The sequence below is a fragment of the Choloepus didactylus genome, chromosome 7 (assembly GCF_015220235.1).
Source record: "Choloepus didactylus isolate mChoDid1 chromosome 7, mChoDid1.pri, whole genome shotgun sequence".
Classification (NCBI taxonomy): domain Eukaryota; kingdom Metazoa; phylum Chordata; class Mammalia; order Pilosa; family Megalonychidae; genus Choloepus; species Choloepus didactylus.
The window spans coordinates 114,310,569-114,324,145 of NC_051313.1; the positions used below are offsets into that span (position 1 = coordinate 114,310,569).

Here is a 13,577-nt window from a genome sequence, read left to right on the forward strand (position 1 = left end):
TCATGAAAAGAGAACCTTGGAAAGGAGAAAGAAAGATATACAACTTCTGTATGGGAACACAAAGAGCCATGCCTAGGTGAAGCAGAAAATCCATGACTGGGAAAATAGGAAATGAGACTTACTAGTTGGTGTGGTAACTGGTGGAGGCATGAAGAAGCTACTACAACTTAATTGGTGCTAGAGATCTCATTTCACATAAGACATTGCTGTTAGAATTCTACGTGTTCTTAGTGAAACTTAATTCTGTTTTCTCTTCTTGGACCCCAGTTTCTTCATCAGTCAACAGAGGGCTTCTCAGCATCCCTTTTAGTTCTAGCAATCCATGATTCCAGGCCAGAGCCAAGGAATTACTGTGATGGCTCCTGTTCCTTAAAAAACTTCTGCTTCAGAAAAAGCCACATCTCAATTCCCCCAGCCCCAAAAAATCACGGGAGTTGTGGAAAGTCCGGCTGAAGTATCAGCCAGATTTGAAGACCCTTCCTCAAGTCTGCAAGGTCTTGAAAGCAAAGTCAAGCCCACAAGTCCTGAGTTACATCAACACATGAAGTACAAGGTCAGACTGCATACGTGATGCTGAAAGCAGTGGAGAGCTGCAGAAGAGGGATGTGACCAGCATGGTGCTTTGGAAAGATGAGCCTGGCAGTTATGTGATAGGTGGTTTGGAAGAGAAAAAGTGTATGGAGGAGGCAAGCTCCTCTAGGGGGAAGTTACAAAAATCTAGGGATGGCTGGACCAGAACTGTGACTAGGGAAATGAGGAAGAAGAGGTGAATTTGAGGATAGATTCTGAATGAAGAATGGATAGAACACTAAGGGGAAAGAAGGATTTCGGATAATGGCAGAGTTCTGTCATCCTACCTTCCTGTTATGTGGAAGGAGGCTGGTGCTGCTAATAGTGGTGAGTGAGTTGGGAAGTGTCAAGACCAGGAGGGGGCTGAGAGAGGACCCACAAGTATAACTGGCTCAGAATCATACTGTGATATTGCTACAGAATTCCTCCTCCTCTGAACCTACCATCAATCCGGCTGACAAGCTCCTCTAGTGCCTTGACCTTCTTCTGGATCCCTGGCTGTGCAAAGGTGTAGTTATCCTGTAAATGACACAGCCCAGGATTAACAGGGGCTCTAAACACGTGTGCTTCCACCCTCAAGTTCACTGAAATACATTTAAAAGCACAAGCCGTATTTCCAAAGCTGGTGCCTATGGCCAGTAACAGTGTTTAGAAAACAAAGGAATCTACAGAACATTAGAGCATGGGGAAAGCCTAATAGAGCTCTGCGTTGTAGAGGCAAACCCACATGGCTTGGGATACACAGCTAAAAGGAGATGGCATACTCTGATGATAACACCGGGGCAACATGGAGATTTCCTTAGACTCCAGGGAATATTAGACCATTCATTGCTTTTGAAAGCTGTAAAGCTAGTGAAATAGAGATGGATAGACCAAAAAGGAAGAGAAAAGAAGCCATGCTGGTGGGTGGCCCTGCCTGATGCAGAAGAGCAATAAGGAAACCAAAGGTGTGCAAGGAGCCCCAGGACCCAGATAACTCCACAAGGACAGGACCAGCTCACCTGGATTCCATCCAGCAGCTTGCTCATGCACCAAAAGCTATCGGCTTCAATGCTTCGTAGCATGTCCTGAGACAAGTTGGTCACGTCAAAGTTCTCCACATCCTCTTCTGTAAAACAAAAGGTGAAGAAAGTCCAGAGGTCTTATCTAAAAAACGGAGAGAGAAAGACAGAGTCTAGTGTCTTCAATGGGGTCCTAAAGGTCAAAGGGGAATTGAGCTAACCTGTCACCAGGGAATGGTGGCCCACCCCTCTCTTTACTTCGTCAGGTGGGCAAATGTATCCCAGGGAAGTTCTGAACAAGCCATTTCTCACACCAATCCCCCACTGGGTCCAGTGTATCTTTCCTTTCCTATGCATTTGTTCACTCGGTTTTAGAAAAAGTTACTTCAGGCCTCACGTTCAACGAGCATACTCAGTTCCCTGAAGATAGTCTGGAAAAATTCTTTGGTTTCAGAAATTTAGTGAGCTGTCTAGCACTGTTACATGTGGTGGGAATAGCTGGGATCAGATAGCCACCATAGTTCATTTTAAAGAAGGAATCCCCAAATTCTGATTAGGCAGACCCACTGCCTCACCACTCAGAAGTGAAAATACACATGTGAAGGAAGATGATCCAAGCCTGTGGATGCTTCTAGGATTTAATTGCACCAACTTGTAGTTCCCAAGACAGATTCTGCAGAATATTAATCCTATAGGATACTCAAGAAAAAGGGTTCCATAGACAAATGGTTGAGGAATGCTGCCATAAGATATCTTTATCTTGGAGAGTCACAAGAGCAGAGCATACAAAGGGATCCAAGAAGTTACAAGAAATTCTGCATTAAATAAATCTGCTTAACTTTGTTTATCCAGCATTTCCTAAACTAATTTAGCCATGGAGCTCTTTTAAAGAGAACTAACTATCAGCTTCTCAAGGACAGCTCACACCAAGTAACAGGACTATTAAGTTGTCAGGTCTGAGATCCAAGTGGGAAGAACATAAGGAGCCCTCAAGAAACCTGAAGAAGGAAAAGGCCACAGGATGTTTTCCTCTTAGCCCTTGTTTACAGAGACATAGAAGTAGTAAGAAAGGCTCTCCTTGCCCAACAAGACAGGACACTTCAACCTGCAGGCCACTGTATGCCTATCAGAAGCCACACATGGAAATGTTGAGGCCCTTGAGTTCTGTGCCAAAAGTAGCTTTCCAACTTAGATCCACAAGCCTAATTTTGAAAACAGAATGTTTTACAGTCCCTTGTGTTGTAGAAAGACACAAATATCTAACAAAAATGTATTCAGAATCCAGCTGTGCTGGTTTGAATCTACTATGTACCCCATAAAAGGCCATGTTCTTTTAATCCAGTCTTGTGAGGGCAGACCTATTGTGGGTGGGACCTTTTGATTAGGGAGATGTGACCCGACCCATTCAAGGTAGGTCTTAATTAGTTTACTGGCATCCTCTATGAGAGGGTAAAAGGTAGAGACATTTTGAAGAAAGTTCAGAAATGCTTAGAGAGAAAACGCCCAAAGACATTTTGGAGACAGCCTTTGAAACCAGAACCAGGAGAAAAGTTAAGAGATGAAATCCACAGTTTGCCCCAGAGAAGCTAAGAGACGACCCCCAGACACTTAGAAATGCCCTGGAAGAAATAAGCAAAGACACACAGGAGGTAAGAGAGAGAAGCTAAGACAAGAAGCCCAGAGACATTTTGGAGAAAGCAACAGAAACCAGAAGCTAAGCCCAAAAGAGGCCCAGCAGACTCTGGCCATGTGACAGAGGAACTCCAGATGCCATCGGCCTTTCCTCAGAGACGGTATCTACCTCCTGATGTCTTAATTTGGACATTTGCATGGCCTTAGAACTGTAAATTGGTGAACTAATAAACCCCAATTGTAAAAGCCAATCCCTTTCTGATATATTGCATTTTGGCAGCTTTAGCAAACACTAGCCCTTTCATTTATGAGAATAATTACTAAGATCTATAACCAAACCTCCTGGTGACAATGTGTAACTTCCCTTAGATTCTTATCCCATTTAAAGAGTAATTTTTTTTCTTTATGGACATCAAGAGCTGTAAAAAAAACTTTTTGTGGAGGGTGGGGTGTTTTGTCAGAAAAGCTGTGACTCTGGAAATAACCTAAAAGCCCGACTCGAATATCTCCATAGTTAATATATCTAAAGTGCTAATGATGGACCCTGACATACAGTAGGCACAAGACAGTTATTTTAAATTAAGTTTATTAGGAATGTGTAATGGCATGGGAAAGTATGTCACAGTATTAAGGAGGAAAAGCAAGGCACGAAATTATTTATGGTATCATCTCAACTACTTTACATACAATATTTATGTATGCCTTTACAGAGGAAAGACAAAATATATCACAAGGTTTATAGTGTTTATCTCTAGGTGGTGGAATAAAGGATTTTTATTTTCCTTAAGCTTTACTAGACTTTTCAAACTTTCTACAAATAAGCTTAATTTTTAGTAAGAAAAAAAGCACATTATTTTAGGAAAAAAAGAGCTATAATTGACTACATGTGCCTTTATATCACCAAAAAAGAATAAAAAGATTTTATATAACACCAAACTTTCAGAAACTATAAAGATTCAGATAACATAAAAAGGTCCAATTGCAAAATCACATTGCTCCACGGTGTGCCTCCACCACAGTTTACTCATCCTTTCCCCAGGGATGGATGCCCAGGTGGCCTCCAACTCCCACTACCACAGACAATGCCCAGGGGATTGTCTCCTTTGACCCCAGCTCAGGATCACAGGTTCAGGCAAACCTAACTCAACGGTACCGCCAGATGGCTCTCCAGGACCAACCTTACAACAGTGCACAAGGAAGGTGTGCACCTCATACACCCGGCTGCTCACACTAACCTGTCCTGTTCCCTCTTTAGGAAAACTGGGTTGTAGGGAAAAAATAAAACCCACAAGGAGCTCAAGATAAAAACCACACCCACTCCTCTTGCAAATTCCCCAAATGAAGTTCCAGCTCTCCATGATAATTTGAAGAGTCTTTTCCAACTTAGGCATTCTACGATTCCAGAACATTGCAGTGGGAATGAAACTTGGAATGGAAACCACACACGGCAGAGCAACAAGGTAGAAAGAGCCTAGGTCCATGAGGACAATGTAGAGCAGGGCTGTCATATCAGCCTGAGACTTGTGGGATTTTTTTCTGTTTTTGCAGTTAAGAGCAGAGATTCTGAGGCCAGACTGCATAGCTTAAATCCTGGCTCCCCCACTCACTAGCTATGTGACTTTGGACAAATGACTTTACCTTCTGGCCTCAGTTCCTCATCTTTTAAGATGGAAATATTTGTACCAATGTCATGGGGTATTGTAAGGATTAAATGAGTTAATATTTGAAAAGTGCCATCAAAGTGCCTGGCATAAAATAAGCAGTATGTAAATGCTAGCTATTATTATTGTTGCTGTTGTTATTACACAAGGAACAAATAACTTCTATCTTTTTTTTTAAGTCACTGTCATTTGGGGTCTCTGTTATTCACAGTCAAACCTAATCCTAACTGATACGCCTGCCATCTCAAAATGTACCTTAAAAATAAGATCATTTTCAAAGCTTTCCATTCCCACCTTTGGTCTAAAGGAGGAAACTGTGTCTGTAGTGTGTGGAGATCTTTCAGAAAGTAGAAAATCTGATTTAAAAACGAGGTGATAAGTTGGTAAGATGGTACTCTCAGTAACTGTATCAATTCCAAACCTTTAGCTGTTCGGGGAGCAAAAGACCACAGACGAGATGCTGAACCTTATTTGGGGGCCCTGAGTTGGGGCTGTTATTTCCCCCATATTCTGCTCTTAACTTGCTCTGCCCACTAGCCCTTTGCTTTCAAAGACAGTGAGATGACTCACCAGCATTTCAGAGAGTGGGAGGGAGAGTTTACTTGTATTTTTCTGTCTGCTGGGAGGATGAAATTAACACATTCAGTCAAAAACTGTGAGCTGAGTGCACCAGCAAAAAGCGGCAGTGAAAAGGACCAAATGCTCTCTGAAGGGCTTCATTCAGCATAAACAATCTGTTCAGAAGGATCATTAAACGTCCCATTTGAGGAAATTCAACATATAATTGAAGCCGAAATGGGAAACCATGCCAGCAATGTGGTCTCCAGTGAGAACAGAGTCCTTGGTTGTCATTAGGAGCATGCAGCAGCCAAGACTCAGGCTGGAGGGAATGAGATTTTAAGGGATATTTTATGGCTATTTTAAGGGGCAACGTATCCCAAAAAGGAAAATCAAAAGCTCTTTATAAAAATCAAACTGCTCACTCCAGACTTGACAAGAACATGCCCATTTATCAGCTGATAAAATGTACTTGAGCAGTGGCTCCAGTCAACTGTTTATTTTTCTGAGAACTCTGGGTTCTGGGCCTGAAATCAGCTTAATGTAGGCTCAACAACTCCCCAAAAGCTTTGAGAAGAATGGGGTTTGCTTAAACTGACAAGAATAACTTGTTGACTCACTGCTCTAGGAGTTTCCCAGGAATCTGTGCTTCTAGGGCAATTTCTAGGTTTCGTGATCTACTGGGTCCCAAGATTCAGCCTAACTGGCAGGAATGAGAGGAGTCAAGGCATCAGGCTACAGACAGCCTTCCTATTTTCCAAAGCTTCTGGCTGACCTGATTCATGCCTTTTTAAAAAAAAAAAAAACTGGACTTGCTAGAATACCCTGCATATTTGCTGATCATAAAAAGTAAACAGATAAAAGGAAAAACATAAGTCTTTTTGGCCATATGTCTAAAGAACTTCAAAGACAAGAAAACAGTTTGAAGAAAAGTGTCAAGAAGCTCGTCTGGTCACCTCATATAATACATTTTAAGTGGTTAAAGTGGTATACAAACATATTGTTGGGTGTTATCTGGCATTTTCAGGTAAGTAAAGACTCGATGGCAGTTGCTGAGGTACTGACACTACCACAAACCTTTAGTTACTACAGAGAGGGCAGAGTGGCTGCCCAGCTAAACTGGAGGAAGTCAAGCCACCTGGCAGAGAAAGGAAGGGGAGGAGAGTTGGTCTCTGAGGAGAGGACAGTCCCTCCAGAAGAAGGTCAGAAAGAAGACATTTCTGAGGCTGTGACAGAGACCTATAGGGAGGTGGTTCTGTTTCATGGGGACCATGTTCCAAACTGTGTCAGAGAAGATGTGCTGATTTGAAGATGCAGAGAAGCAGCTGACCACAGAATCCTTCTGGACACCGTGCCGTCCATCAGAGCAGTGACTAAGGCAAATGTAAATAAATGAACTCACTGCTCAGCAGGAGGTAACTGAGGGTGCATGTGTCACAATATCCTGGCTAAAATTCACACCACTGCATTTTGTCTATTCTCCCTAGGTTCCTTAGATTACTGTACTATATTAACTTTTATTTAGCAAACTTTAGTGGCCGCTGATTAACTAGTCTCTTAGTACTGGCTGTAGGACCTCAGATTATATAAACCCAAACTATGAATCTTCAGATTATGGAGACAAAGGAAGGGCTAGGGCCAGCACACACTTAACCCTCAAAGGCCACCCAGAGAGGTAAGTAGTGTGCCACCACGGCACTGTGGATGTGAATAGGCTCTGGGCAGTCCAGAGCAAGCAATGCCAATGTCAGCTGCCCACAGACTGGCTGCTCACCCAGATTCAAATAACTTGAACTTGTTGGCTACGCAACTTCTACTCTGTTACAAGTTCTTACTTGTTTCCAGATCAGACGAGAGAGAGAGGAAGAGCTGACTCACTCACTACCAGGGACAGAACAGGCCAGGTCTCACAGTCCCAGAGATGACAGACCACAACTTGCCCTTTTAGGACTTACCTCCTATAACGATGAGAAATCCTGCACCGGATAACCCCCTCCCCCCCGCCAAACGCACACACTGCTCTCCAAAGCAGCTTAGCTCAGGACTGTAGCTAGGCTGTCTCCACACATATGTCTAATGGGAAGAATCCCAAATATTCTTCAATTGTCTATCAGACATGAGGCAGCTTCATCTATGAAGACAGGGCCAAGAGGCACCTTGAGGAAAGGATTAGAGTCCCAAATAAGAGTGGGAGTTAAAAATTCAGCATCTAACAAGAGACCTGCCCTACTGGAGATACTCAAGGGAGCCCTACAGACAGAGAAACAAAGACAGGACAGAGAGACTTGGAGAAAGGTTCAGTACTAAAGAGATTCGGTATGGGTACAATAAAGGATATTAATAGACAGAGGGGAAAAATATGACAAACATAAACCAAAGGATAAGATGGCTGATTCAAGAAATGCCTTCACGGTTATAACGTTGAATGTAAATGGATTAAACTCCCCAATTAAAAGATATAGATTCGCAGAATGGATCAAAAAAAAATGAACCATCAATATGTTGCATACAAGAGACTCATCTTAGACACAGGGACACAAAGAAACTGAAAGTGAAAGGATGGAAAAAAATATTTCATGCAAGCTACAGCCAAAAGAAAGCAGGTGTAGCAATATTAATCTCAGATAAAATAGACTTCAAATGCAGGGATGTTTTGAGAGACAAAGAAGGCCACTATGTACTAATAAAAGGGGCAATTCAGCAAGAAGAAATAACAATCGTAAATGTCTATGCACCCAATCAAGGTGCCACAAAATACATGAGAGAAACACTGGCAAAACTAAAGGAAGCAATTGATGTTTCCACAATAATTGTGGGAGACTTCAACACATCACTCTCTCCTATAGATAGATCAACCAGACAGAAGACCAATAAGGAAATTGAAAACCTAAACAATCTGATAAATGAATTAGATTGAACAGACATATACAGGACATTACATCCCAAATCACCAGGATACACATACTTTTCTAGTGCTCATGGAACTTTCTCCAGAATAGATCATATGCTGGGACATAAAACAAGCCTCAATAAATTTAAAAAGATTGAAATTATTCAAAGCACATTCTCTGACCACAATGGAATACAATTAGAAGTCAATAACCATCAGAGACTTAGAAAATTCACAAATACCTGGAGGTTAAACAACACACTCCTAAACAATCAGTGGGTTAAAGAAGAAATAGCAAGAGAAATTGCTAAATATATAGAGACGAATGAAAATGAGAACACAACATACCAAAACCTATGGGATGCAGCAAAAGCAGTGCTAAGGGGGAAAGTTATAGCACTAAACGCATATATTAAAAAGGAAGAAAGAGCCAAAATCAAAGAACTAATGGATCAACCGAAGAAGCTAGAAAATGAACAGCAAACCAATCCTAAACCAAGTAGAAGAAAAGAAATAACAAGGATTAAAGCAGAAATAAATGACATAGAGAACAAAAAAAACAATAGAGAGGATAAATATCACCAAAAGTTGGTTCTTTGAGAAGATCAACAAGATTGACAAGCCCCTAGCTAGACTGACAAAATCAAAAAGAGAGAAGACCCATATAAACAAAATAATGAATGAAAAAGGTGACATAACTGCAGATCCTGAAGAAATTAAAAAAATTATAAGAGGATACTATGAACAACTGTACGGCAACAAACTGGATAATGTAGAGGAAATGGACAATTTCTTGGAAACATATGAACAACCTAGACTGACCAGAGAAGAAATAGAAGACCTCAACCAACCCATCACAAGCAAGAGATCCAATCAGTCATCAAAAATCTTCCCACAAATAAATGCCCAGGGCCAGATGGCTTCACAGGGGAATTCTACCAAACTTTCCAGAAAGAACTGACACCAATCTTACTCAAACTCTTTCAAAACATTGAAGAAAATGGAACACTACCTAACTCATTTTATGAAGCTAACATCAATCTAATACCAAAACCAGGCAAAGATGTTACAAAAAAGGAAAACTACCGGCCAATCTCCCTAATGAATAAAGATGCAAAAATCCTCAACAAAATACTTGCAAATCGAATCCAAAGACACATTAAGAAAATCATACACCATGACCAAGTGGGGTTTATTCCAGGCATGCAAGGATGGTTCAACATAAGAAAATCAATCAATGTACTACAACACATTAACAAGTCAAAAGGGAAAAATCAATTGATCATCTCAATAGATGCTGAAAAAGCATTTGACAAAATCCAACATCCCTTTTTTGATAAAAACACTTCAAAAGGTAGGAATTGAAGGAAACTTCCTCAACATGATAAAGAGCATATATGAAAAACCCACAGCCAGCATAGTACTCAATGGAGAGAGACTGAAAGCCTTCCCTCTAAGATCAGGAACAAGACAAGGATGCCCGCTGTCACCACTGTTATTCAACATTGTGCTGGAAGTGCTAGCCAGGGCAATCCGGCAAGACAAAGAAATAAAAGGCATCCAAATTGGAAAAGAAGAAGTAAAACTGTCATTGTTTGCAGATGATATGATCTTATATCTAGAAAACCCTGAGAAATCGACGATACAGCTACTAGAGCTAATAAACAAATTTAGCAAAGTAGCGGGATACAAGATTAATGCACATAAGTCAGTAATGTTTCTATATGCTAGAAATGAACAAACTGAAGAGACACTCAAGAAAAAGATACCATTTTCAATAGCAACTAAAAAAATCAAGTACCTAGGAATAAACTTAACCAAAGATGTAAAAGACCTATACAAAGAAAACTACATAACTCTACTAAAAGAAATAGAAGGGGACCTTAAAAGATGGAAAAATATTCCATGTTCATGGATAGGAAGGCTAAATGTCATTAAGATGTCAATTCTACCCAAACTCATCTACAGATTCAATGCAATCCCAATCAAAATTCCAACAACCTACTTTGCAGACTTGGAAAAGCTAGTTATCAAATTTATTTGGAAAGGGAAGATGCCTCGAATTGCTAAAGACACTCTAAAAAAGAAAAACGAAGTGGGAGGACTTACACTCCCTGACTTTGAAGCTTATTATAAAGCCACAGTTGCCAAAACAGCATGGTACTGGCACAAAGATAGACATATAGATCAATGGAATCGAATTGAGAATTCGGAGATAGACCCTCAGATCTATGGCCGACTGATCTTTGATAAGGCCCCCAAAGTCACTGAACTGAGTCACAATGGTCTTTTCAACAAATGGGGCTGGGAGAGTTGGATATCCATATCCAAAAGAATGAAAGAGGACCCCTACCTCACCCCCTACACAAAAATTAACTCAAAATGGACCAAAGATCTCAATATAAAAGAAAGTACCATAAAACTCCTAGAAGATAACGTAGGAAAACATCTTCAAGACCTTGTAGTAGGCGGCCACTTCCTAGACTTTACACCCAAAGCACAAGCAACAAAAGAGAAAATAGATAAATGGGAACTCCTCAAGCTTAGAAGTTTCTGCACCTCAAAGGAATTTCTCAAAAAGGTAAAGAGGCAGCCAACTCAATGGGAAAAAATTTTTGGAAACCATGTATCTGACAAAAGACTGATATCTTGCATATATAAAGAAATCCTACAACTCAATGACAATAGTACAGTCGGCCCAATTATAAAATGGGCAAAAGATATGAAAAGACAGTTCTCTGAAGAGGAAATACAAATGGCCAAGAAACACATGAAAAAATGTTCAGCTTCACTAGCTATTAGAGAGATGCAAATTAAGACCACAATGAGATACCATCTAACACCGGTTAGAATGGCTGCCATTAAACAAACAGGAAACTACAAATGCTGGAGGGGATGTGGAGAAATTGGAACTCTTATTCACTGTTGGTGGGACTGTATAATGGTTCAGCCACTCTGGAAGTCAGTCTGGCAGTTCCTTAGAAAACTAGATATAGAGTTACCATTCGACCCAGCGATTGCACTTCTCGGTATATACCCGGAAGATCGGAAAGCAGTGACACGAACAGATATCTGCACGCCAATGTTCATAGCAGCATTATTCACAATTGCCAAGAGATGGAAACAACCCAAATGTCCTTCAACAGATGAGTGGATAAATAAAATGTGGTATATACACACGATGGAATACTACGCGGCAGTAAAAAGGAACGATCTCGTGAAACATATGACAACATGGATGAACCTTGAAGACATAATGCTAAGCAAAATAAGCCAGGCACAAAAAGAGAAATATTATATGCTACCACTAATGTGAACTTTGAAAAATATAAAACAAATGGCTTATAATGTAGAATGTAGGGGAACTAGCAATAGAGAGCAATTAAGGAAGGGGGAACAATAATCCAAGAAGAACAGATAAGCTATTTAACGTTCTGGGGATGCCCAGGAATGACTATGGTCTGTTAATTTCTGATGGATATAGTAGGAGCAAGTTCACAGAAATGTTGCTATATTAGGTAACTTTCTTGGGGTAAAGTAGGAACATGTTGGAAGTTAAGCAGTTATCTTAGGTTAGTTGTCTTTTTCTTACTCCCTTGTTATGGTCTCTTTAAAATGTTCTTTTATTGTATGTTTGTTTTCTTTTTAACTTTTTTTTCATACAGTTGATTTAAAAAAGAAGGGAAAGTTAAAAAAAAAAAAAAAGGAAAAAAAAAAGATGCAGTGCAGTGCCCCCTTGAGGAGCCTGCGGAGAATGCAGGGGTATTCGCCTACCCCACCTCCATGGTTGCTAACATGACCACAGACATAGGGGACTGGTGGTTTGATGGGTTGAGCTCTCTACCACAGGTTTTACCCTTGGGAAGACGGTTGCTGCAAAGGAGAGGCTAGGCCTCCCTATGGTTGTGCCTAAGAGCCTCCTCCCGAATGCCTCTTTGTTGCTCAGATGTGGCCCTGTCTCTCTAGCTAAGCCAACTTGAAAGGTGAAATCACTGCCCTCCCCCCTACGTGGGATCAGACACCCAGGGGAGTGAATCTCCCTGGCAACGTGGAATATGACTCCCGGGGAGGAATGTAGACCTGGCATCGTGGGACGGAGAACATCTTCTTGACCAAAAGGGGGATGTGAAAGGAAATGAAATAAGCTTCAGTGGCAGAGAGATTCCAAAAGGAGCCGAGAGGTCACTCTGGTGGGCACTCTTACGCACACTTTAGACAACCCTTTTTAGGTTCTAAAGAATTGGGGTAGCTGGTGGTGGATACCTGAAACTATCAAACTACAACCCAGAACCCATGAATCTCGAAGACAGTTGTATAATAATGTAGCTTATGAGGGGTGACAAGGGGATTGGGAAAGCCATAAGGACCACACTCCACTTTGTCTAGTTTATGGATGGATGAGTAGAAAAATAGGGGAAGGAAACAAACAGACAAAGGTACCCAGTGTTCTTTTTTACTTCAATTGCTCTTTTTCACTCTAATTATTATTCTTGTTATTCTTGTGTGTGTGCTAATGAAGGTGTCAGGGATTGATTTGGGTGATGAATGTACAACTATGTAATGGTACTGTGAACAATCGAAAGTACGATTTGTTTTGTATGACTGCGTGGTATATGAATATATGTCAATAAAATGAAGATTAAAAAAAAAAAAAGACATAATGCTGAGCAAAATAAGCCAGGCACAAAAAGAGAGATATTGTATGTTACCACTAATGTGAATTCTGTGAAAAATGTACAATGTTTTATACTGTAGAATGTAGGGGACCTAGAGATACCAATTAGTGGAGGGGGAATGATAATCTAATAAGAACAGATAAACTATGGAGGGTAATCTCAATGTTATGGGAATGCTCAGGAATGATTATGGTTTGTAAACTTTCTTGGATATAGTAAGATCATGTTGGAAGCAATAGAGTTATTTTAGGTTTTTTTTTTCTCTTATTCCTTTGTTTTCTTAGGGGTTGTTAATTTTCTTGGGGTATGGTAGGAACATGTTGGAAGCAATGTAGTTATTTTAGATTATTTGTTTTTCTTACTCCTCTGTTTGGACATGGTTTATTAATTTTCTTGGGGTATGGTAGGAACATATTGGAAGCAAAGTAGGTATTTTAGGTTATTTGTTTTCCTTAATCCATTGCTTTGTTTGAAATGTTGTGGGGTTTTTTTGGTTGTTGTTTGTCTGTTTGTTTTTAATTTTTTGATAAACAAAGTTAAAAAATTGAAAAAAAATCAGTAGAAAAATGGGAGTAAAAACTAAATGACA

The 13,577-nt window shown here is 40.4% G+C and overlaps 1 protein-coding gene across 2 annotated transcripts in view; it reads right to left on the minus strand.

Moving 5' to 3' along the window:
* Positions 1-13,577, minus strand: part of TBC1D22B (TBC1 domain family member 22B) — an 82,873-nt gene that overhangs the window by 18,600 nt on the left and 50,696 nt on the right. For both annotated transcript variants that reach the window (XM_037843598.1, XM_037843599.1), the window contains 2 exons: positions 1,572-1,678; positions 1,014-1,089 (listed from right to left, as the gene is read on the minus strand). In XM_037843598.1, coding sequence (XP_037699526.1) covers positions 1,014-1,089; positions 1,572-1,678 — 183 coding nt within the window. The remainder of the gene's footprint in view (positions 1-1,013; positions 1,090-1,571; positions 1,679-13,577) is intronic.